General features: G+C 40.8%; 2 protein-coding genes across 5 annotated transcripts; one reads left to right on the top strand and one right to left on the bottom strand.

Moving 5' to 3' along the window:
- Nucleotides 1–1619: 1619 nt before the first annotated feature.
- On the top strand, nucleotides 1620–17201 carry LOC135492254 (proton-coupled zinc antiporter SLC30A1-like). 2 transcript variants are annotated; one of them, XM_064778598.1, is made up of 9 exons: nucleotides 1620–1712; nucleotides 8246–8444; nucleotides 8572–8800; nucleotides 9250–9486; nucleotides 9845–9989; nucleotides 10507–10550; nucleotides 12102–12184; nucleotides 12402–12584; nucleotides 12927–17201. In XM_064778598.1, exons 2-9 carry the CDS (start codon nucleotides 8268–8270, stop codon nucleotides 13191–13193), a joined length of 1365 nt encoding a protein of 454 aa, XP_064634668.1. In that variant the 5' UTR covers nucleotides 1620–1712; nucleotides 8246–8267; the 3' UTR covers nucleotides 13194–17201. The 2 variants fall into 2 exon arrangements, with proteins under 2 accessions (XP_064634668.1, XP_064634669.1); XM_064778599.1 differs by lacking the exon at nucleotides 1620–1712 and adding an exon at nucleotides 1902–1977.
- A 681-nt stretch (nucleotides 17202–17882) lies between these two features.
- Nucleotides 17883–25216, bottom strand: LOC135492676 (uncharacterized). Of its 3 annotated transcripts, none has more exons than XM_064779255.1 (6): nucleotides 25083–25216; nucleotides 23311–23422; nucleotides 22890–22995; nucleotides 19531–19750; nucleotides 18716–18928; nucleotides 17883–18402 (listed from the first exon to the last, which is right to left on the bottom strand). In XM_064779255.1, exons 1-6 carry the CDS (start codon nucleotides 25108–25110, stop codon nucleotides 18290–18292), a joined length of 792 nt encoding a protein of 263 aa, XP_064635325.1. In that variant the 5' UTR covers nucleotides 25111–25216; the 3' UTR covers nucleotides 17883–18289. The 3 variants fall into 3 exon arrangements, with proteins under 3 accessions (XP_064635325.1, XP_064635327.1, XP_064635326.1); XM_064779257.1 differs by lacking the exon at nucleotides 25083–25216 and adding an exon at nucleotides 24087–24255; XM_064779256.1 differs by lacking the exon at nucleotides 25083–25216 and adding an exon at nucleotides 23926–24060.
- Nucleotides 25217–26786: the final 1570 nt, after the last annotated feature.

A 26786-nucleotide genomic window follows, 5' to 3' on the forward strand; every position in this document is an offset into this window, starting at 1 on the left:
AGCATCTCCTGTCTATCAGGTCCGGTTGTGACAGCATGTTATGGTATGGTCGTTGCAGTATCTGCTGTCTCTTCAGGCCTGTGTCAGGCCTGGTGTTCTGATTTCAGGCAATCCCTTTTTGAAAATGATCAGGTATTCACCATGTGAAAATGAAACACATTTTTCCTAAGGGTGGAGACAAGGTCCATCCTGTAGAAACATGGTGCACTATGTTGGGAGAGTACACATCTAGATCAGACAGAGTACGCATAGTGAAGGGGCATGGCACATCCAGCAAAAACCTTGGCACCCTCTCTGGCAACATGGCGAGCTATGAAGGGGAGGGCACATCCAGAAGAGATATGGTGCACTACTGTCTCAGTGGTCGAAAGTAATTTCTGCAGGTAACAATATAGAACGAAGGTTAAATACGCAGGCCTGTTGCGGTGGATAACAGAAATGTCCTCGTTTTTCACTTTCGCTCCTTTGAACAGGGTGACAATTAGTTCATGTACTACAGGGTGGCCCAGAATTATTTTCCCTCACACAAGTAGAATTCTATTGTGCAAGGAAAACCTTTTCTGGGCCACCCTGTAGAGTTTCGTGAGTTTCCTCATCAGCCCCAGATAGGCAAATGATTTTGACAGGGCCCCGCTGGCGCCATCTGAGCTAACAAGTTGGAACTACGCGATTACTATTAAAAATTACCCCGTTTTCGGTGGAAATTCCCGGGGGGGGGGGGGGGGGGTTGGGGACGAGTTATTCCGTGAACCCCAAACATGGTACTGACGACAGTTAGGGGCCTAGTAGCTTATCTTTATCCGAACTTACTTACATACCACGACCTTTATAATTATAATTCTGAGGTGCAAATTCTCTCGGCATGACATCCATGGTGTTGACCCCTTACGTTTCAGGCACGGTACGTTGCAGGTCAAATGTCTATGCTGTCACCTCTAAGTAGTAATGAGTAGTCCCGGCAAATGTGGAAAACATTGGCGCTGATACCTTAGCCCACTTCACAATCACCTTTTTTCTAAGAGCATTGGGGACGGAGGCTAAGCACATACAACATTACAAACGGTTAACATTGCTACCCTTGTTTTTGCAGGGTATGCCTATCACCTTGAACGGCAGCAACCCCGTCCTTCTGTACGGTTCATATGGAGGAGGCTTCAACATTGCTATCACTCCATCGTTCAGCGTAACCAGGATTACATATATGCAGAATCTTGGATGGATCATGTGTGGGGCTAATATTAGAGGAGGAGGGTAATCATCTTCCGTTTTTGTTGGCTAGATAATCACTTGAGCCTTTGAGCATCGTGTCGGTTGTTGGGGGCTATTTGACGCTGCCCTTGACATCGTCCTCCGCACTGTGTAGCGCCACCTAAAGTCTATTTTTACCTTTGCATAATTTATGATAATGAGTAAACCTCCCATGTTAAGTTATCAATCCAAAAGAATGGTCCAAATCGCACGCCAATTCGTTTGCATAATTTATGATAATGAGTAAACCTCCCATGTTTAGTTATCAATCTAAAAGAATGGTCCAAATCGCACTCCAGGTCGTTTGCATAATTTATGATAATGAGTAAACCTCCCATGTTTAGTTATCAATCCAAAAGAATGGTCCAAATCGCACTTCGGCCCGTTGGTTTCTAGGAAAGATATATACCACCTGAAATTTCGGCGAAATATTTCATGTATTTGAGAAACAAGGCGTTCAAAAGGTAGCCATACGTTTGAATTATTTCAACTTCAAGGTTTACTGGTGGTAAAACTTTTGTAAAGCTGATTTGTAGTTTGGGCGAGAGTAGTATTAACTATTATGTCGCCGTGTGCATTGACCTGTGCATGTGTAGACTGTGTAGTGGTGTTGTTTCTCGAAGAGAACCGCGTGCAATCGCCTGAATCGAGTGCAAAATCGTCGTATAAAAAAGCGCCATTGCAGAATTCTCAGATTTTCCTCTTATTTCGTATCGTCCTTGTTCCTTGGTGAGATATTTTCATCCGTTGATCGGATTTATACCGAATTTCATTCATGTTTTGAGGTTTTATTGGGATTGGTGAGCTCTCAGCTGATTTCCTTTTATGGAGGCCATCTTTTTTGCATTGCCATAGGCCTCCCTATGCATTGCATGTAAGCTGATAGAGCATTGGGCCTAAATTGTGTGTTACACAAAACAGAGAATTTTGTCTTTTGGTTTGGTTTTGTCTGATGATCACACTGACTCACACACTACCTCTACTGTTACCGTAGGCCTACCTGGTTTACCGCTGACAAACAAGAGGGGAGAGTCAGAGGGTTTTTTTGTTGCCGATTTATGTCATTTAGTCATTATGATCTCAATGTTTACCACGCTGATAGGGTAAGTAATGGCTTGCAAAACACGTTTTTCCAACATTAGGATTAAGGTGCATGCTCAACGTTTTTACATCAAATGTGCTATGTTGGAATCTGACGTATATGCAACGACTACACTAGTTACAGAGTTGGCCCGGAATTTGGAATGATTGCAATTGCATCCTCGCCTAGCCAGTTGGCAGATTTCACATTTTAGCAGTCTCCCATTGTCTAAAGCGTATGTACCGTCGCAACTTCCAGGCCAACTCGGTAAGTGTCGTATTGTGTGCCGATGAAGGCCAAACAAATGTTGATACTAACACAGGGCTCGAGATAATCCCCCAGAAGTGTCTTTTTAAAGTATGAAACTTGGCCCAGGACCCTCACTTTTGAAACTGCTTGTTATAAAATCTCTTAGAGGACTCTGTTCAAAATCTGTGCATGTCCTGTTTCAATTCACCCAGTTTCTAGTGTTGACCTAGTACTACTTAGTAGGCCTACTTATTTAGACAAGTCTATGAAGAAGATCTTGAGTAGGCCCAGTAGGGCCTAGAACGTCTTGAGATATTCACTTGATATCCTCTGTGGAGTTCCCCTGACTTGTATTTTAGGCATCATATACGATCATGGGATCCAATTATTCCATCATTTCTCACATGGACACATGATGGATGCTGGAGATGTTTAGTGAGGAGTGCAAATTCAGCTGCTCTGGTGCAAAATCCATTATGCATCCTTGGCTGTGTTCTTGATTTGTTTGTCTCTGTGAAGAGATTTATCGAAGCAATGTCACTTTATGATTATATATTGCAGTGTGTTGTCTCTGGGGTCATGATTTGCACACGGTCCAATGGCACGCTCTACCAGTCACTTCCTGAATCTGCAATATCAGTTGTGTGCAAAAGATACATGTTTTGTCGGTTGTGCAATGTTAATTAATTTGATTTGAAAACAGTGGAGTTTCCCAGTAATTCTTTTAATTTGATTGACATGCAAGTCATTATGTTAGTTAAAAAGCTGGATCTACAGTTTCATTCCATCTGCTGCTTGATGCACACCAAATGCATGATTGCACTGTCTTTAGCTATTCATAGACAGTGTGGCCTTTTCCATGATACCTTACTGTTGGAACCTGTCAAAGCCTTGATTGATATAATAAGCTACATTTGTAAGTAAACTCCTTTGTCTGTCCCTGAAATGAGTGAAAATGTGAAGTCGGTGCATTGACATCAAACCATTGTATCTGTGTGGTGGCCAACTTCTTGACTGAATTTTTAAGCAATTACTTGGAATCCAATTCTGGGGCATTGTTTTGTTTTCTGTTGTGGCATTTGTTAATATAACTCTCTATGATCCTCTAACATATAAATTATAATTGCTTCCATCACATCATTCAGCTGCTGAAATTCGCCCACTCGTGCACTCAAAGAAAATTGACCCTCATACATTGATCAAGAGTCAAAAGATGAAGAAGCCTAGATTTGTGAGAGTTGTGGTTCTTTTTTCAAGTGGAACAGTTTCAATCTGTTCCTTAGTTTGACCTGTCAGATGAATAAATATTGACGTGGCCCAGGGGTGTTAACCCAGGTGCACAACTCCCAATGTGGGAGACCAGGAGTCTCACATTTTCGTCTGACTTCTCCTTACAGCCAGTCTGGCATGATAGGACCTGCCAAGTGTTCTCACTCCTGTCAGCATTAGCTGCGCTTACACCACGAAATATTGGTGGACCAATTGCACTTACACCACCACATTGCCGCGACAAATTGGTTCGGCAATCCATTGCCGATACAAATTGCCGAGCGAATTTGTCCCACCAAGCTTGATGGTCCAAATTCGCCCGGCTTGTTAAAAGCTCGGCTTTGTCGTGGTGTACGCACAAATGGATCGGCAATTAGCTAGTTAGATGGTTCGGCTCCAGGCGTCGCTTTCAAAATGGCGCTTTCTGCGCATGCAATTTATTGTTTGCGCGCCATCTGTAGCAGGATTTTATAACTAGCTGCAGCGCTGGTGTAAGCGCTTGGTGGATTTTCGATGGTGCGGCATTGGTTCCCGAACCAAGATTGGTGGTCCATTTTCAGGTGGTGTAAGTGCGGCTAGAGTCTTTCTAGAATTACATAAGCCGATGGACTCATCAGTGACAGTACTCTGCATGCTATAGTGTTATCAATGGAGTATTTGTGCATGAAGGGCAGGAAAAGCATTTAGTTTCTAGTGATGCTGTCTTCCGCCAGAAGTGGAGTCCATCACAAAACTACTTAAATGGTGGGGTCTTTTTTTGCCTGTCACCAGGTACAATTACAATACAAGGAACATTTGTTTTTCCTCTAGACATGGTGAACTATTGACCTCTGGTCCACCAGCTGCACTAATTGATCAATTACAATACATCTAGACTGAATTATGCCAAAAGTATTTACTATGGTGGTGTGTTATTCTGCAATGTGTAGGTTGTACATGATGAGACTTTCTAAATATCTCTGTCCAGCTTAATTGAAGAGGTCAGTTGTCATCAAACTTGGGTGTTACTTGTAATTGCATGCTGTATCCTGTTTCGGTGCATAATTTTTGTGAAGACTTAGGTCAGGATTTTGAAAGCTACCTTTAACTCTGGACTTGAGCTGAGATTAGCTAGGTTGTGACAATGTCTCGACTTTCACAGGCCTTGAATTGAACCACAGGCCTGTATAGTAATATCATCTGATAATTTATACATAGGTAGTGTACTGAGTAGGTAGTGATGTCAAAACTTCCAGGGGGGGAGATGTGATAGGCCGAAGCTCGTTTGTTCATGCTTCCATATGGATTTTGAAAGCTCAGAATTTCATGTACATGCCGTCATACTTGACCCAATAAATGTATTCGCGGTTTATAATTGGTCTTCCCAGTGTTACCATTTACCCCGTTGATTTAGATGTTGCATCAAATCACTTGGCCTCCTTATCGAGAACCTTCATTAATTGGGTCTTAATGGGGTGATTGTGGTACTGGTTCGTTTATGCATACCCAGACAACCAGAGACCCAGCCTGCACCGTCAATCGGCACCGACTGTGGTGAGTTAGTTCAAGGTTCTCAGAACTTTAACTTTTAAGGAAAAACTAGGACTAGGAGTTTATTGCTTGGCCCTTACTCTAAATAGAGGCAAAGGTTGTGGAAACTGAATGCCAGTAGATTCTACTAACTCACTATTTGTGAACAATGTTGGATCTATATTAGAGTGTTGGACATCTGTACCACTAGCAGTGACATTACAGGTGAGTTGTGACTCAAGACATTTGACATTTGAAACAGCCACAGTCAGTAATTTCAACTACGTACATACATGTACAGTTCAACCTCTGGACTGACAGGTGCTGTCCTTAATAGAGAGGTGTCCTGATAAGGGAGGTTAAAAGTTGAATGGAAACAACTTATTACCAAAACTAGTGTCCTTAATGGAGAGCTTGTCAATAAGAGAGGTGTCTGCTGAGGGAGATTCCACTGTACCTCCTGAAATTGTCTGAGGTTGAAGTTTCCAGACATGTAAGGTATACTGTTTTTTCGACACTGATAGGCCGTACTGATAATTGTACTGTTGGTAGTGTTGTCAGTGTCTGTCAGTGTTTGCTATACACTATGTCAGTACTGTCACTGTTCAAATTTATTGATATAATATAGAGTAGGCTAATGTGGGTATAACTATAAATCACAAAAATTGTAAACAGATGAACACTAAAAGCGATTTGTATTGCATTTCTACGGATTATAAAGTTGATAAGGCAATGCCTGAATGCAGCTGGGCCAGTTGTACATTTGTCATATGTTGTGGCAATTTCATATTTATGCCACCTCATGTGAAATAGCATGTGCAGTTGACCAGCGATCATAACTTGACGACATATGCAATATATCTGTTTTCAAGGATGGGCAGATTCAGGATTGTCACAACATTACCACTATCCGGTTGCTGTTTGTCGGAACTTCTTGTAGTTGTGAGCTCATTGGTTAATATTTGTGACTAATGTGAGCTCATTTGTTTCATGACTGATTTGAGCTTCAGCGTGAGTTCATAGTGCTTTCTGAAATTATATCCAGAGTCTAAATAAGTAAGCATAGAGTTAATAGTGCTCCGGGTTAAATGGAAAACAGGTCAAGATATTTTGATACATATATTGTACCATCCATGAGTGCTTTTTGGTTGTGTTATAAAAACATTGCACATTTTCATTAATGTGGGACTTGTGAGTGTCTATATCTGTGTCGACAAGGAAGTTTGACACTTGGGTTAACACTTGCATGCAGGCCCACTTGCTTGACTTGATGTGGGCTGTCCAATTTTCAGGTTTCGGCAAATTATCTAGGCTTATGTAGAGTTAAATCATAATGTTCTTGTAGTCGAGCACGTTACTGATATTCACGATTGGTGAAGCCTTTCTGTAATTTTGGTCACAACAGGCATTCTTTCTCATTCTTACTGCCTTTATGCCAACAATGGTTCTTTTCGTTGATTTTCATGACTTCTTGTAGCATTTATGGGATTTGGGAGCATGTTTGTGGTGCTGTAGATGCAATGGAATGCTTCAAAGATGCCTTTTACATTTAGATGTTGAAGGACAGGATAGGGCCTGCAGTAAAGTTAACTTGAGGTTACTACTTGTAGAACTGTACATAATGAACGCTAAGTCAGCCCATCATGACTGTAGGCTTAGTTATGTCAGCTGCAAAAGACGCCCCCCCCCTTTTCTCGTAAACATCTAAGTTCGAGGGTAATCCAGCCAGCTGTAGCGGTCTGAAGTAGGCCTATGTACAGTTCAATGTACATGGTGTATGGGATTCTTCTGCACTGAGCATTAGAAATCACATGGGGAACAGGACTGTACGTCATTAGTGACAGTATGCCTGCCTATCATATGCATGTATCATACAGTAGACCTTTCTATGAAGGACAACCTCAGGACTGACAAATGCTGTCCTTAATAGAGAGGTGTCCTGATTAGAGAGGTCAAATTGAATGGAAACAACTAATTTGGGTCTAGAACTAGTGTCCTCACTATGGAGGTTGTCCTTAATAGAGAGGTGTCCGCTAAGGGAGGTTCCACTTTACTTTATTAGGCTTATCGATCAGTTGATTGATTTTCACCTTGAAAATGAACTCAATAACTTATGGGAGCTCGGATATGGAAAAAAGTTGTCAGTTGGGTGCATGTATTGTCAGTCTGTGTAGAATTTACAATCTTGCATTGATTTATTAGTTAATTGGACTCTGAACCACCATATTTTTCATAAATTCATACTGGTTTTGTCATTGCTGAACTCAGTTGAGTAAGTTCTTTCTAGCGATTTTCTTGTTTGCTGCTCAGGAGTGCATTTAAACTCTTTCGAGGATTTTCAATTCCTGTCAGTGATTTTGATATAAAACAATTGGTGACTCAGTTGAAAGCATTGTCGTAAGTGGGTCAAAATTCTCCCTTATTTTGAATGTGGTTTTTACATGTTATGCACCGAGAAATGACCTTGTTTAACACTGTTAGTATAGGCATAGTTTTTTAAAGCATGTATCTGGCCTGTTCGGGCTCGGTGGAGATTATAGTAACATGTAATTCCAGAAAAATGTTCAAACCTGTCTGGAATATTGAAGCATGTTGTAAAAGGCTAGAGTAACTCACTGTAAAGTGTAATAAAAAGTAAAAATAATATTTGTCAAAAAGTATTATCGATTACATTCAGTCCGCCAGTTGCAAAGTATAAATGTAAATGTCCCATTTTAAGAGTTCGAGTTATAGAGGTTGTTGTTGTTTGTGAAGTACCTCTGTGTGCTTCTAATTTCAATTCATTGTCTTTCAGTTTCACCCCTAAGCCCTTATAGTAATATTTACAAAAATGTCCAGGCTGTACTTTGTCAAATTTTAAAATCAGTTTCTCCTATTCTGTCATTTCAGATAGCGCCCTGATTCTCTAAACATGGGCAGATACTCTGGGAAAACATGCCGGCTCCTGTCAATGCTGGCCTTGACAGGGTCGTTTTTCGTCGTTGAGATTACCGTTGGATACATCTCCAACTCGATCGCCCTGGTAGCGGATTCGTTTCACATGTTATCGGACGTGGTGGCGCTGATAGTCGGGTTCGCATCAGTTCGAGTAAGTATTTCTATGTAGCATGTGTAAAAGCTGTCTGTGGTTTTGTAGTTATCATACTGTGCATGCTAACTGTGTCCGCTTGATAAGTATTGTAACCACTAATACATTTCTCCGTATTTCGTTGCAGGTGTCAAAATGGAAGACAAAAAAGAATACTTTCGGGTGGCAGCGTGCGGAAGTTCTTGGTGCTCTTGTGAATACAGTTTTTCTCATAGCGTTATGCTTCACAATCGTCGTCGAATCTCTTCAGCGGTTTATAGAAATCGAACCGATTGAGCAGCCTGTCTTACTCTTAATTGTTGGCGTCGTAGGATTACTCATTAATTTAGTTGGATTAGCATTGTTTCACCAGCATGGTAGGTATTTGACTTACGACCCCGTATGTGTCCCATCACACCGTAATGAGTAGTAAGTCGCATATTGGAACCATGAAGTTATCCAGTTTGGGAAAGCAGCCTAAAGTGACTGTCCCATTTAAAGGCGAATTCCGTTTCAAGGGGATACATATTAATGAGAACACCCGTGTTGTTTTGTAACGAAAGTGCTTTACTGTGAGTGCCCACAGGTAAATCTCAGTCAACGCAAGACCAGATTGTCAGCCTTTTTGGGGGAAGATGACAAAAATGGGACTAGATGGTCTACTTCGGATCTGGACTAGTCTGCCAGAGCGACAATTAGTTTGAATTTACACAAGGATAATTGAGAGCACATTTGGATTCAATCGGATAATTGAGAGCACATTTGGATTCAATCGGATCTCATTGTGTGAACAATGCTAATAATTCGGCAATGTTTTTGTTTTCAGGTCATGGTCATTCCCATGGAGGCCATGCCCATGGCAGTGGCGAGGAGGACACCATTGACTTTGACGAGAATCAGGAAGAGGTGTTGTTACAGGGCACCAATTCTGTTAACATTGATACTGAAAAGGGGGCAGCAATCTCCAGAAACGGTGAAGCCACAGCAATCGCCATCGATTCTTCGGGAGACAAAAATTCCAACGGCCACGGTCATGGCCATAGTCATGACAAACCTAAAAAGAGTGAGTATTGCTAGTTGAGTATGACTGTGGTCGGCTGTCCACAGCCATTCCAGTCCCAAAGGGGTTACCCCTTCTATTCCTGGCTAAGTTGAGGGTTCTCTTGCTTTGCTTTGCCGACACTGGTACTCGCTGGCACAAAGCACAGGGAATCTTACATGACATTTGAGGCGCCTTGTGACCTAGTTATAACACTGCTGGCTACCACACACTTTGGCCTTGAGAGATTGTTGTACTTCTGGATGAACCATAGGCTTTCCTGGCTTGAAATGAGATTTTAAGACGGAGGTATCTGGTGTCAATGTCTGGGCAAGCAAAAGACCCCACCAAAAGTGACATGATTTTCATTGACCTGTTTCAGCCAAGTCTAGTGCCCATTTAAACATGAAGGGCGTGTTCCTACACGTTCTCGGAGACGCGCTGGGATCGGTCGTTGTGATCATCAGCGCTGTTGTCATCTGGCAGGTGAATGGAGATTGGAAGTTTTATGTCGATCCAGCCCTAAGGTGAGTCAAGGTCGAAATGAAGAGACGCGTCTGCCTTTTCACGTCTGGCAGAAGGCAAAATTGTGTCCTGGGTGTTCCACAAAGCAAACAGTGCTCCTTTTGTCTTCTGCTGTTCGTATCTGGACCTTTTGTCAAGTGATGACCACAGAATTGGCAAAAATATTATCTATTTTGCCCAAAGAAAAAGGAGATTTTACAGTTGGTAAACATAATTTTAACCAGGCAGAAGCCAAGGACCAAGTAATCAGCCAAGCTCTCCAAATATTGGAATTCTTGGAGAATTCTTCTTTAGCACACACTCTTGTCCCTAACAATCATTCTCAAAGGAGTGTACACCACTGCGACTTTTCTTTTGCGAAACCACAAACGTTGGGCACCAATTGTTAATTCAATTTAACCAATCGGTGAAAATTATTACACATCCTGTCAACAAGAAGTGACAGTATTTGAAGCTGGCTTGAGTCGTGCCATTTTTGATCGATATTCTTTTATATTTCATGACTGCTTTCTATTCCAGTATGTTAATGGTAATCATCATGCTAGGTTCAGCCATTCCATTGTGTAAGTATAACTGTTCTGTTAATGATTAATTGAAAGTCAGTGGGCAAATTTGAACGAATTGCGTCATTTTGCATTTATGTCATTGTTTTTTCACTTGATAAGATTATGTGTTCGATAGGTCAGTAAACATTCTTTCATTTTTGTGAAGTTGTGAAATCATTATATAGTGTTGGCTAATCTATGTGCTGTGTAGACGGTATTTAGCCGGTTTTTGTGGGGCTGTTTCACATAGGCCTATTCTACGTCATATAGGCCTTGGGTAGGTGTACCCCCATTTCGCCTACACCCATTTCGCCTACACCCATTTCGCCTATTACCCATTTCGCCTACCCCCATTTCGCCTACCCCCATTTCGCCTATTCACCATTTCGCCTACCCCCATTTCGCCTATTCACCATTTCGCCTACACCCATTTCGCCTACTCACCATTACGCCTACTCACCATTTCGCCTACTAAAAAGGAAAAGAGTGGTGTGCGCTGGACATTTGAACAATTTTACGAATCGTTGAGCTTGGTTTTTTTCCTTCATATTATAGCATATTTCCCAGTTAAACTTTACCATACTTTATCATTCCAACCCGGCCTCTTGAGACAAGACCACCATTGATTTTTAAGCCTTTTTCCAGTTAAATTGTCACAGTTTGACCGCCTTGCATCAAATAATGCTTCGGGTTGTGAATCTGAAATTTGGATATGACATTCCAGACAGTCAGGCGAGTAAATGGTGAAATTTTATTAAAACTGGTGGTTGTCCACAAATGTTTTTTCTTCAAATTGGACAAATTTGAGAGACCATGATATTTCCACTGTTTTCAGCCAAATCATGACCCTACTCATGACCCTACTCAGTTCGTCTGATAGTATTTAGTTGGTATTTAGTTGGATAAACTGCATATTTCTAAAAGCGTTACAAAATTCTGGCACCAATAGACATTTCAAATTAGACTAGAAGGCTGAAACATCTTTTGAATTTGAAGTCACTATCATAAAACATTTGAAATGATGTAGGCAAAATGGGTAATAGGCGAAATGGTGAATAGGCGAAATGGGTGTAGGCGAAACGGTGAGTAGGCGAAATGGTGAGTAGGCGAAATGGGTGTAGGCGAAACGGTGAGTAGGCGAAATGGTGAGTAGGCGAAACGGGTAAATTTTGTAGGCGAAATGGGTGTAGGCGAAATGGGTGTAGGCGAAATGGGTGTAGGCGAAATGGGGATGAACCGGTTCATCCAGAAACACAATCCTAGGTTCCCCTCAGGATCGAACCCGGACCCTATTGCTTGGTAGCCAGCAGTGTTAACCACTAGGCTATGAGGCACTTCTACAGCCACCCTTCAACTTGGGTCTACACAGTTTAATGTCAATAGTACACAGTAGAGGCAATGACCTGTTATACATTTGGGTCCTCTTCTTAAACTGTGTGACTCGTTCTTTGATGGTCCTCCCTGTCAATTACCCAACACATGTCTGTCCAAAGGAATTGAATCTCTAATGTAACCTAAAACAAGACTTCTCTTCCCACAGTAGCTTAATTTGTGTCTCCTTTATTGCAGTGAAAGAGACCAGTTTGATTTTACTACAAACAGTGCCTACTCATATTCAAGTAAAAAGCCTTCAGGATAAACTGATAACAAAGGTAAGAGTTGGATTCCTGTTGAGTGTAACATCATGAGCCTCGGGTTATTTTCACTGCTATAACATACATAGCATCATGTCATGTCACAAATAGTTATCCGTACCAAAGGTTTAGTTCATCCGCACAATATATAATCAGAAGTTGGTAAAAAGTCAGGGTCTTGAAGTTGTAGAACAAGTCGTAAATGTTGTCATGTTGAAGTTTTTCTTTTCTTCAGGTTGACGGTGTCCTGGCAATACATGAATTCCACATCTGGCGTCTGACCGGTGACCGTATCATAGCCTCAGCGCACATCAAGTGTCGAAACTTACACGAGTACGTGCGCATTGCTGAAGAAGTGAAGGAATTCTTTCACGATGAAGGCATTCATTCCACAACTATACAGCCAGAATTTGAAGATGTAAGTCAAGTAGGAGTTAGTCTTGTTTCGAATTTCTGAGTTCTGCCAAAGAGCTTTGTGGTGAGAGTGATGTCCTTTGGCTGGTACATGTATTCCTCTCTATTACTCATTACAGAGTCGTCTGAAGCACTTGCTCTGGATTCTGGTCTTGAGCTCCATGTCACACAGATTCTTATAAGCCTATTCGAAATCTTTGTGATGCACGCTAGACTGTCAGTCCATTGTCGGTTACAAAGTTGGCTCTCCAAGAGAGTTTGCTCCGGCGTCTGGCCTCGAGCTGCACATTCACATTGAACACTCGTCAGTTTATTCTTTAATGATACATTTCTCTTCTTTTTCCAGCTGGACGATAAGGACGGGCGAGCGTGCGTTCTTGAATGTGGTCCAGACAAAACGTGCCACCCGAACACGTGCTGTGGAGAAAAACGAGTGATAGCGCGCATTCGGGACAAGGAGCGGTCGCCGTCACACTTGAACACAATAGAAAATCGTCACAGTGCAGTTTCAGGACAATCTAATACGGGTACCTCACCAGAACAGCGCATCAGTGTAATATCAAATCCAGGTGCGGAGGCGGCGGTCAGAGACGACCGGGAAACATGCGTGTGATGACTGTGATGAATTTTTATATTGTTTTCACTGCTGGATATTACTTTGGGAGACGGCCGCAGTTGGGTGGAATGATGCGCATGTGGAATGGCTGACGGCGTGACGAAATGTTTGCATAATTGGGATGTACGTGGCATTGTCTGTTTTGTTGGTGCGGGTGTGGCACAAAAACGTATCTCTGCACCTCACTGGCAGTTTGTGGATGCAAGAACTGATAGAGTAAACGTTGGATCTGGATTCTATCTGCCCATCGATGATATGTCCACGAGAAATAAATCGACCTGCATTCAATATCACACCACACAGAGACATTTGGTGAGACTGGCTTAGAATTATGCTGTCAATGACGACATTTACAATTTGACAAATGGGGTTGATCAAAACTTTAACCTTGTGCCAATCCTGTATCGGTGTCGTCTAACTCTGGTGTGTAACTGGACTTGACCGTATGACTGGTGCACAATGGAGCCAATAGATTCCCTGTGTGTTGTGATAATGTTTGACACAATTTTGCATGTGACAACTTTACTTTTCAATGAAATCATTTTCATTATGATTCTATGTTCATTCTCAAAAGGTCAGCTTAATATTACGCAGAAGACCTTGAGCACAAATGTATTGTTACAGATGCATGCAGTATAACTTGGTGAAGTTTCGAGCTCAGGTAATAGTGTCTAAAGATAAAATTTCTTTATAATTTGCTACGATTGAGTGAGTGGGGCGGATGCTGTGACCTCACAGTTGCTGTGTAACTCGGTAAAGTTTTGAGCTTGGGTTGTAGTGTTGAAAGATACTATTTCTTTAGCATATGCTACATTTGAGGGCGGGGAGGGGTTGATGCTGCATGCAACACAAATTATATTCTTTTGTTTTGCAAATCTTACTCGAGTGGTCATAAGTAAAGTAACTGAGTTACTGGGCATTTCGTTGTTGTTGATAGCCTTGGGAGGGGGGTTATTTGCAATTTAAAGACAACTGGAATGTCTACTCTCGTTACTGTTCTACGGAGGCAGTTAACCCTGATGAACACTTTTTTGTCCGTTAGGTGCTTGGGGTAACACTGAAGTCGTTTTTGTCTGTGAGGTGATTGGGGTAAAGTGAGCCCCAGGGTAATTTGAGCCCCTGTCTAAGTCTTTGTGTCCTACCCCCTCTATTACATAGCTATTAGAATAGTATGTTCTAATTTTAAGTTTATTATGTAATAGCCGCGATTCAAAAAAGTTAGACCTGGACTCAAATTTCCTGGGGCTACCTTTACCCCCAAACCATCTTATATCGTTTAGTTTTTTGTCAATCAACAATGTGTGTCTTATCGCACAGTCAGGTCAGTATGTTTCTATAGTAATAGTATGTTTTTAATGTGTAATAGTCTTTTTCTTGAAAGTGTCGTGTAAACTTTGTACCAGATTCACTCGAGAGCCTCAGCAGATGTCCACTGTCTGTTCAGAGTCGAGGGATGTTTCTGGCTTTTATATTTCTGACGATGTGATGACTATCGAGATTATCATAGCCGAAGCTTGACTTGTCAGAGTGCCACCTGGTGGTGACTCTTGACACCTGTTTTTATCGCTGTTGGTCTTGTCTCGTTTTTGTTTTGTTGAAAGGTGTTTGTGGTTAGTTTACCTCAAGGTTGGCTAGAATCACGTCTGCAGTGAACAGTGTCATGATATACATTCAAGAATTGTCCTGAAATTTTCTTACATGTAGTTTTGTGATTCAGGCAAGTTTGAGGGAAATGAAACTTTTGTTGTGAAGTTTTTCGGAGGCTGGTTTCCTCTTATCGTGAATGCGGCATTTCATGTAAAGCTGGGACCAAGGTTTGTGGTCTACTTACGAATCAGGTCGTGAACGAGATAGCTGTGACCTTGAAAACTGTACAGTAATTCATGATTCTAGAACACAATTTTCTTTCTTGTCAGGTAATTTTCTTTCTTTTCTCAGTTAAAACTTAAACATGGTACAGCCAAATTTGTTTACTATCTTATACCGTACATTTGCAAATTGATGTTTGAGAGGTCGCTGGCTGAGACACGATTGCAGAATCCCTGACAATTCCCAAAAAAGGATGTCACTGTCGAAAGCCTAACCAAACTCCTCCTTGAAGCAGTTGTCAGGGATTCTGCAATCGGGCCCCGACTTGAATTTAACAGCCAGATTTTGAACAAAGATATGTATGGAGATAAAGTGTTTTCTAATTTGTTTCTGCCAGATAAATCATCTGAAATACTGACGGCTGAGCACATTTTGATAAATTTTAAGTTCAGAAACTCAATATTTCTAATCTTGACTTTTATTACTGTATGTGATCACAGATTTTTTTATTTGGAGGTCGAGGGATCCAGTATTTACTTAACAGAACGCGAAAATAGTGCTGAAAAAACAGCCATTGAAATGACCAAACTTAAACAAGCCGTTGTCAGTAGTTGTTGTCCCTTGGACCTGTGACTGTAAATAGAAAAATTTTATATTTATATTTTGTACAAAATTAACTGCTGTATTACTTAAGTAAAGGGCAAGTTGTAAAAAATTCGTAACTTATGGATTTTTTGCCAAAACTAAAAAAAATATACTTGTACTCTTAGTCCGAATTCTTACTATCTGTCACGACATTTTTACTCTGGTATGAAATTCTGACTCTCTGGTAAGAAATTCTTACTCTGGTATGAAATTCTGACTCTCTGGTAAGAAATTCTGACTCTCTGGTAAGAAATTCTTACTCTGGTATGAAATTCTGACTCTGGTAAGAAATTCTTACTCTCTGGCAAGTTGTTGGATGTTACATTGTATGTTGAGTTTTTGTATGCCATTCTTTGCATTCAATTTTGTATCATGTGACCAAAGATATGCCTGCCTCCAGCAGTATGTGTGACCGGCTCTGGCTGAAGGATCTGGGAGAGTTGGTCCTCCAGGGTGAAATGTCTTAACCTTGCACCATGACGTAGTTGACTCCAGGTGGTGCCCTCAATGTGGCAGGGCCATGCAGGGAATTACCCTTGTCAACTCCTCTTTAGCTTGGCGCTAATCACAGTGAAAATTTTTTTTGTGCAACCAGCCCCAGTTGGTTACATTGTGTCCTTGGTTGTGCAATAGATTTTGCATTTGACTATCAGTTGGGGACCAAGTTCAGTTCAATTTATGCCTGATTTTAACATAAAATACTAGGTGCTTTCCATTGGCATGTACCTACTGAATCTTAAGATGTAGGAGTACCATAAAAACAATGCGTTCACAACTTGCTCCATGCTCGCTGCAGTCCTCTGCCATAAAATATGATGAAGCCTCTAAATGTTAAAGCGAACTGGAACCGCCAAGCCAGTTCGTATGACCTCGTTTTCATTTCCCGCGTATCGGGTGATCAGAACGAGGCATGAATGAAACATGGCGCCTAGCTGTCAATCATTCAGTGACGTCACTACTATGGAATTTACTACGAAAATTCATGAATGAAAGATCGCATGACTCACGTGATTCTCACATGATTCTCAATAATAACAAATTGAACTGCGCATGCTCGGGCACTGGGGGCGGAGCTACAAATCTGAACTCGAATAGGAAGTTGGAAGTTTGACTTTCTCGGGCGGTGAAAGTCGAAAAGTTGAATAAATCGCTCGGCGGTTCCAGTTCGCTTTAAGTAGACAAAGTTTTGATGATAGAACAGATGGCCCCTCCCACCAGATGAGAATTCTTTGCGGTTTTGGCATCGACCGGTTTTGAGATGCTCCCTACGAATTCGATAACCTCTTTATTTTTCAACCAATCAGAAATTTCCCACCTATGCGCATATTGATGATGTTCACACATTATCCAATATCGCTTTCCATCCCATAATTTGTGAACATAAACAAATGTCCCTTTGACTCTTGGTCCATAAACGATGATATGACAATAGTTCTATGCTTGCTCGAGCTTTCCAATGGACATATCTTGCCATGATCAATCAATGGTATTCTAATGTAATGTGTTTTATTAGTGAATGGTAATAATAAATGTAACCTCTTGTATAGAAAACTTTGTTAGTCTGCTTTCGTGTCAACTCTCGTGGTGCTGTCATACTTGTGGGGATGTCTGTCATTTAAAGTCAAGTACTTGTGACAATGGTCCTGCTGATAGGGACATCCAGCAAGTCTATGACCTCTATTGCTGGTGGGATCATCTAGCTGGTCCATAGCCTCTTTTGCTGGTGAGGACATCTAGCCAGTCAATAGCCTCTTTTGCTAGTGCGGACATCCAGCCAGTCCATAGCCACATAAAACACATCTTGAGTGCACCTAATAAGTCTAGGAAAGTCTGAAGAAAGGCTTGGGGCCTAAAAGTCCTAACCCTGTCACACAGGCAATTGAGAGGGAATCTCATTAGCACAAGGAAGCAACTCATCTCATTACACATCTTGAGTGCACCTAATAAGTCTAGTCCACTTGTGGAAAGGCAACCAAGATGCCATCAATTGAGCAAGTGCACGGACGTGGAAGCCAACTTGTGGAAAGCATTTGGAAATTCCTGCCATGAAGAAAGGCTTGGGGCCTAAAAGTCCTAACCCTGTCACACAGGCAATTGAGAGGGAATCTCATTAGCACAAGGGAGCAACTCCTCTCACTACACGGCATCGCAAATAGCGTTGGCTGAGGACGCAACGGAAATGTTAGGGTAATGACAATTTTTCCTATACAAAAGCAAACACGAACAACACACTTAGTTATTGTTTATTTATTAATTACAACATCCACATCAGTGATTTTCTAATCCAAGATACAATATATTTACGACACCTATACTAATCCTTGAACTGAAAAATAAGTCTCCAATAATGTAACCGTCTAAACTATCTAAACGAGAGAAACATTACCAATTTGAGTAAACACAATTTCAGTCCAATAAGACACGATTATCACAGAAGCGCTTTGGGACAGTTCAAACCAATATTTTCAATTGATTTGAATTCAATACAACATTTGACTCGGAGAAGGCTGACCACCATTATATTTTGCAACATTTAAAGAGTCTTGTGAAGAGAAACTTGTAGACAGTCTGATCTGATCTGATCTGTTAATCTTTCAAAACAATTTTCCCAGTTCCTTTTGTTGGTCTTTCTCTGATAGCTAGTTCCTCTGATAGAATCCTCGGTGAGCCTTGTTGGGATCTGCAGCAGTCTTGACTCCATGTATTTGTGTTTGAAGTCGACTTGGGGGCTTGGCTTCATTTATTGCTGGCACTGGAAAAAGGGAAAGATGTGACAGGTTTAGTCTGGTTAGATTCGTTACCAAATCTGCTGGCAAATTTCTCTACAGCCAATCAGTTCTCCCAAACATTTCCGAGGGAACCCTAACACTTCGTAAACAATTGAACACAAGGCAAGACAAGACAAGGCATGGTGACATTTTATTCCATCTTAGCATTTCACTTGTACTTAGTCAACAGGGTGTACTTATCAACAGCTGCCTGGCTCTAGTGATAATCATTCAAAATCCCATGCTCAGAATTATCCTAAATAAGAAAATGATAAAGAAAAATGGTTTAAAACTCACTTCTTGAGGGTTTTGGAACCATCCATGGTTTAAAGTCTCGCTTTTCTTGTTCGTGTTGTCTGAACTGCCGATAACTGCTGATGTCATTTCTGTTGACGCTGTACAATGGCGTCGAGACCTTTCCTAAAGGTGTCGAGTTATTTGCCACGTGGGCTACTTTTCTCCTCGTGAGCTGTTCGTTTAGTTCACTGTGGTCATAGAGTCTGGTCAGGCCTATGAACGAGGATGAAAGGGGAATATTAGGCGGGGCTTCTCAGATCCCCATGAAAAAGGGCAAGTTTGTTGATTCTGAAATGCCTTGGTATCCCAAATGATTAGTTCAAAGGGAAAATTCATTGGCCTCGGAGTGCAAGGAATGTTGGCAATTCAACCAAGACCCTGTGATTGGCGCGTCTGCCATCATGCCTATCTCACTTAAAGGGACAATATAGGCGACAGCTAGGCAGGCAAGATAAAGTTACACAAAGTTGCCTATAGGGGTCTCTCACATCTCACAGTACGTCGAAATGATTCATACTTGCACGAGGAATACATGTGCTGAATCTGACATGACCTAGGGCCCTTACTGTGTATATTAGTCACCTGAAGATGGCCAAATTAGCCCCTCTGCTCCTGCCTATTGTCTCCCTTTAACCTATCATTTCCCAATTAGTTTCTGTGGTTACAGTCTCAATGAAAAAAAAATTATAGGGTAAAAATGCCTCAAATGACATGCTGAACTTAGGCAATACACCCTTATCATCCTTGGACCCTCCATACAAGTAATTGGCAGTGGCCCAAGGGGTGAGGAACTTCACATTTTTCATTCAACTCACCATCAACAAACACTAGATTATTGCCACCCTGTCCTAACACCTGTTTGACATGCCTCCAGCTTCCCCCAAGACACCCTTCCCTCTGTTTCTGCATGCCAGGGTCTGGGTATCTGTAAGCCTTCTTATCAACAAGCTCCATATATCTTTGAAAATATGCATCGTCATTTGGCACCAGACGTCTCAGGGCCTCTTTTTCATCAAGGCTGGCTCCTATCGTGGCCTGGAAGAAGAATCAAACATTGTTAATGTTATAGGGCTATGCCTTTCGTATTTTAAGCGTGGTTCAAGTAAACAGAAATGCAGTTGTACCAAAAACATATCATCTATGCAACTTTGTTAAAACTTGGTAAATGTATGATTTGTATATCTATCTACCTAATGAAAATGTTGAAATTAATGCTCAATTCGAAGCAGTAGGCTGATATTATGGTGGAAAAGGGAAGGAGACTAGCGGTAGAAATAAATTGGAGTCCTGTAGGTTCTGTTCACTTCTTCTAATTCAATAAACTTTCATGAAAGCTAATACATTGATAGTTACAATTACAAATACAGATTGGAAGTCCAAATATGTGTGTTCCCAGGCTGGAGTCCAAGACCTGAATGACCATATACAATCTTTGATTTACCATGAAAACTATAACAACACAAAATCACCAAGGAGACATAATACAAACTTTGACAAATCAAACATGTTTCTGATTGAAAGACTTATACTAATTACACTTGCCAATCAAGCGTCTCCAACTTGTTTGAACATACTTGATTAATAAAACAATGACCTTATAGTAAAAGAGTTAAACCCTCAGTAACCATTGTTTTCAGAATTAGCTAACTAGTTTTGTGTTTTGACATGTTCGATATGTCAAATATTCACCTTAAACATTATGAGAAATGATACCTTGTAAATTTATACTTTTGATGAAAAGTGCACCATAAAAGACTCCTGTTGTTTTAAAAATCAAATTCGCTCCTGCGAATTATATGCTGTCTACAAAAGACAAGATTAAATAGCAGTATAGATGAAATTACAAAATGAAGTCACTAAAGACGAAACCATATAAAAGTATACATGAAATTGCAAAATGAAGTAACATGAAATTCAATAAGTGAACATAATTCTTCACACTATTCCATAGTCAAAATAGCTATATTGTGCACATAAACTCATCAAAATGAAAGTCAATTTTATAATTCATAACATCTTTTTCGAGGCAGATGAAAATAGTTGCGTCTTCAGAATGTGGCCAGAAGTCCAGTATAAATGTCAAACGCAGATCAAATCATTTCATTGTTCTAAAATTCAGTTTATATTCAGTGTCATGTGATAACAAAATTTACCCCATAAAATACTCCTGTTGTTTTAAGAGATTTGCTCCTGCAAATTCCAGTTGTCCACACATCTGAAACCCTACTCTTTTTGTTTTTGTTCAGTATCTTAAATTTAACATTGCATTTGCCTTACTGAAGTCCATGGTGATGCTAACTTGATTACAAAGGCCACCTTTAGGTCCAATCATTTGTGTTCCTGTGCTTGGCAATCGACGGAGTGGGGCGTTGCTTCCTAATGTGAATGTTCGCTTTAGTCTTGGGTGATCAAAATATACAAAAACATCCTGTTCATTTAGAGACGTATCAAACTCTGAATACTCTCTGATGCAGTCCGCTATTGTGCATCGATTTGGCAAGAAAATAATTTTACTCTCACATCCATTTAGTGACTGGATAGGGATAGCGATGTACTGTGTGCAACCAAGTAAATCCCTGTTCGGTATCCTATAAATGGGATATTGTGGAAACATATTCATCGGATGTTGTCCTTGGTAGATACTCAAGACACTTATCACATCATTATTACCAATTTCATTTCCACATGAATTAAATTTCTTGGCCAAACTGTTCATTGAATCTTTCTGTAATTCATCACCGTGCACAATCTGGATTGGCATCACATGCTCGTGTCCCGAGTCGAAAACTGGTGAGGGTTTTCTGTCCGCCCTCCCCTTGTCTTTGTCGGACTGACTAGCCATATCACACTGGACGGATGCTGAGTTGCGCTCAGAGGCAACTTGTACAGAAACAGACGTGCTGCTGCACACATACTGTACTGACTTTGAGACCTTTTCTTGGCTGCATTGTACTGTCACGGTGTGAGTCTCTGGAGCAAACTGACTCGCATAGGTGTTTGTTTCTGGTTTGCACTGAACACCAACCGACACTCTCGTAGGCACGGAGTCTGCATCAGTTTGTGATGACACACTCCTAGTCCTAATTTGAATTGATGTAAAATCTTCTTGATGGGAGAAGTCCTCTGGATTGTCGACATGTGTCTCTGCAAAAGTTGGCTTGGCTATTGATGAAACCATCTTCCGTGAAGGCATGCTAATTGGATTGTCACTCACGTTTCGTCCTTTGATTTTCTGTAAATACAGTTCCATACGGTTTTTATCACGACGAAGTGTTGAAGGTGATTTCAAACCTTTGATCCTTAGAGGTGCAGCAGTTCGTTTTAAAGCTCCATCAGCGTTCCAGAAGAGAGTTAGCGACGTTCCTTCTGCAGTTGCTGAGATATCCCATTCGTTTGGCATACTGGTCAATCCAAGAGTGGCTATCACCGATGTGATACTCTGAGGTAGCATCGATATCGTCATGATGAGCTGAGTCACTCGCTTGGCGTCTTCCTCTTGTTTCTCTGGGATCCTTTGGGTTCTCCACCAAATATTATGGGGGAAAAAGGAAGGAGACTAGCGGTAGAAATAAATTGGAGTCCTGTAGGTTCTGTTCACTTCTTCTAATTCAATAAACTTTCATGAAAGCTAATACATTGATAGTTACAATTACAAATACAGATTGGAAGTCCAAATATGTGTGTTCCCAGGCTGGAGTCCAAGACCTGAATGACCATATACAATCTTTGATTTACCATGAAAACTATAACAACACAAAATCACCAAGGAGACATAATACAAACTTTGACAAATCAAACATGTTTCTGATTGAAAGACTTATACTAATTACACTTGCCAATCAAGCGTCTCCAACTTGTTTGAACATACTTGATTAATAAAACAATGACCTTATAGTAAAAGAGTTAAACCCTCAGTAACCATTGTTTTCAGAATTAGCTAACTAGTTTTGTGTTTTGACATGTTCGATATGTCAAATATTCACCTTAAACATTATGAGAAATGATACCTTGTAAATTTATACTTTTGATGAAAAGTGCACCATAAAACTGACATGTCTGGTTAATGTACAGCGGCAAAGTTTATTTCTATTTGCTTGTGCCACAAGTAAATACAATGTACATGAACAGCGTAGGCCTATAACATGGAAAACTTCTTTGAAGAAAGAAAACTTACAGGTCTGACATATTTCCAGTTGCCATCGGTCAGTGTGACGGGCACATTGGTAGGTTGTTCTCGACCCTGCGTGCCCATCCAGTCGTTCATTGTGGAATATGATGTTCTGTGAGACAAAATTGAAGTCAGAATTATGTGCAACAAGTTAGTAAGTAGAGAAACCTCTCTTAGCAGACACTTCTGTAAGCAGGTCCAAACCCTCCCTATTAAGAACACTGATCCTGGATCGCTGATCCACTTTATTCTTATGTGCCTTGTAGTTAATGGTATTATTGCAAGATCAATACCCCATACCATGGACACATCGCTTGAGACCTTGGGCTAGACACTTTCTTGATAATAAAAAAATCCCTTGAATCATTTTCTGGATTAGGAGTTACCCACACAGGTCAAGTTAAAATGAATTTATAGCTTAACTTACAACGATCTTGAGAAGGGTCTGTATTGTGGTCCATGGACAGGCCCTGAAGGTCGATAGGGCTCCAACTGTGACTGTATACACAATGACATGTCGGTTGGTGGCGGGTTGTGATCTGAAATTTAAGAGAAGCGTCAAATGAAAAAACATCTGTGGTATAATTGTGGTAGAACTGGTTACCCTAACTGTAGTTTACAACAATTTTCCCTGGTCCGTTTTGTTGGGCTGTTGTGTTGTTCCACCTGCGAGTTTCTGTCCCTCTAAACTTCATCAGGGTGGCTGGAGTTGACCCTTGTCTGCCTTCTTAAAGGTTCGGTGAGGTATATAGAATCGCGTTGTGACACAGTGTGGTTTCTCAATGATGTCCTGGTGGGCTGATGTCCAGGTGGTTCATGATGAAAAGATACCATGCAACAATATCCTAACTTGGATTTCCAATGATTGTTTATCTTGCCAACGGAAAAGAAAGCACGGTTTCTCAAAGGTCTGCACTACATTTCATTGTGAATAACCTTGGTTCTGCAAGTTGGCCGATAATCTCATTGAAAATTCTCTTGAACCCCCCCCCCCCCAAATACAGCTGAACTGAGGTGCTGTATACATAACTCATACACCTACCATACGACATGTCAGAACCTTAGAATGAACTTATCCACAAGTATAGTGAATTGTCAAAGCGACAATCATTAAAGGACCTCCCTAGAGGAGCAATCAGATCTATAGACAGTCACAGCCCCCCCCCCTTGGAATACTCCCTAATACCTAACACAGACACTTACCATACAAACCCACTGAACGAAATCCCTAACCTTTTCCTATCAAGTATGAATACACAACTCAGATATGAATAACCAATATGCTGTAGACTGATAAATTATTCGCCGATGTATTAAAAATACTCAGCTCAATGACTTGGAACAATCTACCGAAGCGCCACAGCTCAGCATAGAAACCACACACTAGAGTTTACCGCAGTGGAGTTTAATCATGGTATTTGCCAATACAGGCAGTGAGACACAATCAGAACTATTTCAACAGCCCTAGATCAACATTGTTCAATGTTTTCACACTGACTACTTAAACCTTTAAATACAGTTCTATCAGATATTAGATATAATCTTTCCAAGTCACAGAATCATTTATGTTTGTTTATTCACAATTTCTTTAGATGTGGAATTAGATGTCAACATTATTCTACTAGTTTTATGGGTTCACCCAACCTCTAGAATAATGTGAAACCTCTCTATTGAAGCCACCAATTTGAAAGCACCTTCTTAAAGGTTCAATTTTGGCGTGGGATTGAGGTAGTCAGTAGGATAACCTATCTACTTCCCACCATGCACTGCCACATGGAGTGTCACACTAATGATTTTCACTAGTGTTGCAAGGCGGTTGTGGACATGAAGGCCATATTCTTCAGATTTTACTCAGAAAGGCTTACCTATTGGTTTTGGAACTTTAACAATAATAGTTGAGAGTCTGCCCCTTGGTATCAAGAGTTTTTACATCCATCACTCAAAATATTGCTTGATTAAACAGGCCACCAGTGTTACCTTTAAATGGGCACTCTTTGACTTTGTGCACTGTCTGGACTAGGAAGTATTTGATGCTATATCCTGTTTGAAAGTGACTTGACAATCTGCTGCCTTTTTTCCGGAAAAAGGTCCTCAGCTTCATTTTGATTGATAAGAGGCATTTATCATAAGAGCAAAAAGTGGCAAGGAATTCTTCAGTCTGGCCCTTCTTTGTAGTATATGAGAAAATAGACAACTTACCTATCGAGGGAAATGTATAGGAATCCATCTTGAAGCTTTCCTGTCAACGTACAATTGAAAATGGAAACAACCAACAAATACTCCCTTCAAACTGTTATGTTTGTTTAGGTGGGCAGTATAGCGGTCTCACCTCATGTTGTTCACAGGCTGTTACCAGAGCAGTAAAGAGTTGTAGGGTTTAACTAAGCTTAAACTAGCTACCACTGAGGGGGTTGACGTGCAAACCAGGCTAATTATTTCCGTTAAATTCTACGAGGACATTACAATGAGGCCAATTTTTCATTACTTGTCCCGTGTTGGGCAAGTTGTGTGTTGTGATGATCTTTCAAAGACAGACGTCACTTTTAGCACCATGTAGAGAAATAATGTCTTAATTACATGTGATATGATCCACGTGAGGGCTTTTTTCATAAAAAAAAAAGAAGATGTCTTGAGTAAGCAAACCACCTCATTGCATGATAATAGGGTCAAAGTGTACATGTGTGCTTGAGCAATCCTTAAAAACTATTTAAAACCAACCGAGCAGCCACCCATGATGCATGAAATGGCTCATCTTGTCCACATGATTTCAGATTTGTGACCCGTCACAGCAAAACCAGGCGCACGTCGCTCTGAGTTTGGCAGGTTGAGACGGACTGGTTGTTCATTTCACTGTTGTCTGCCTTCTGTTCAATCTGAGAACATCAATTTCTTCCATCATCTCCAGGTATCATTGAGGCTCACCTTCTGTGCGAGATGCGTCTCATTTCGCTGTGAAGGGTCACACCTGATTTTAGATATTTAAGATATAGGGACCTACATTACTGTGATTATTTAAAATGAAAAGTTTTTGTGAACTTGAATATCACAGTTGGCCCGTCCGGAGCCACTTTATCTATAAAAATATCACAATAGTAGTTTTTAACAAACAGAAAATAATGCACAAGATTTTCACCCATTGTCCTTTTCTTTTCTCATCAAAAAAAATAATCTCACTAACAGCAGGGGGAACCACCCCGAGGGCAGATTAGTGAAACTTAAAGGTTTAAATAAATCCAAATATATACTTTCACTTCGATACAATATGTAGACCGAGAAGAAGGGCTACTGTAAGCCCAGACATATTTGCAGCCTCTTAGAAAATTTAATTTGATTTTTGGCCATATATTTTCATGAATGAACAAAGACTGGTCTTTATTTATTCTTGGTAACACACAAATGCTGCTGATGTATCACTCAAATGATGCCATTTTCCCAATGTTCCACTTAAAGGGGGGCTATAGGCTGGAGCTAGGTATCAAAATTGCAAATCGATTGCCCCCAGGTGCCCTTTTTGAAGTTTCAGAACTACATGTAGGTCGAGAATGACCCGGTGATGAAACTTTCCTTGTTCTGGTGTGAGTAATGCTCGACACCTATGGGCAACTCCATGAACTAAATCTTGCAGAGCTGCTCTTGCATGTACTCTCCCTTTAACTATTCAAAGAGTAGAAAGAATAGGGCCTGCTTTACCTCTATGTATTAACCATGGCATTGCAGGCGAGAGTACTAATGGATTACTTAGTGAGTAACACCATATTTCAATGCCAGTCTTCACTCAATATGATCAAATTCTTTCAAGAGATACCACCACCGTTATATTCCATGCAGAGAGGTGCTAAAAACAACACGTGTGCAAACGTATGAACGAAAATAAGGAGACACATATCAGTTTTATATATTTTA

Source organism: Lineus longissimus, chromosome 8 (genome assembly GCF_910592395.1).
Source record: "Lineus longissimus chromosome 8, tnLinLong1.2, whole genome shotgun sequence".
Classification (NCBI taxonomy): domain Eukaryota; kingdom Metazoa; phylum Nemertea; class Pilidiophora; order Heteronemertea; family Lineidae; genus Lineus; species Lineus longissimus.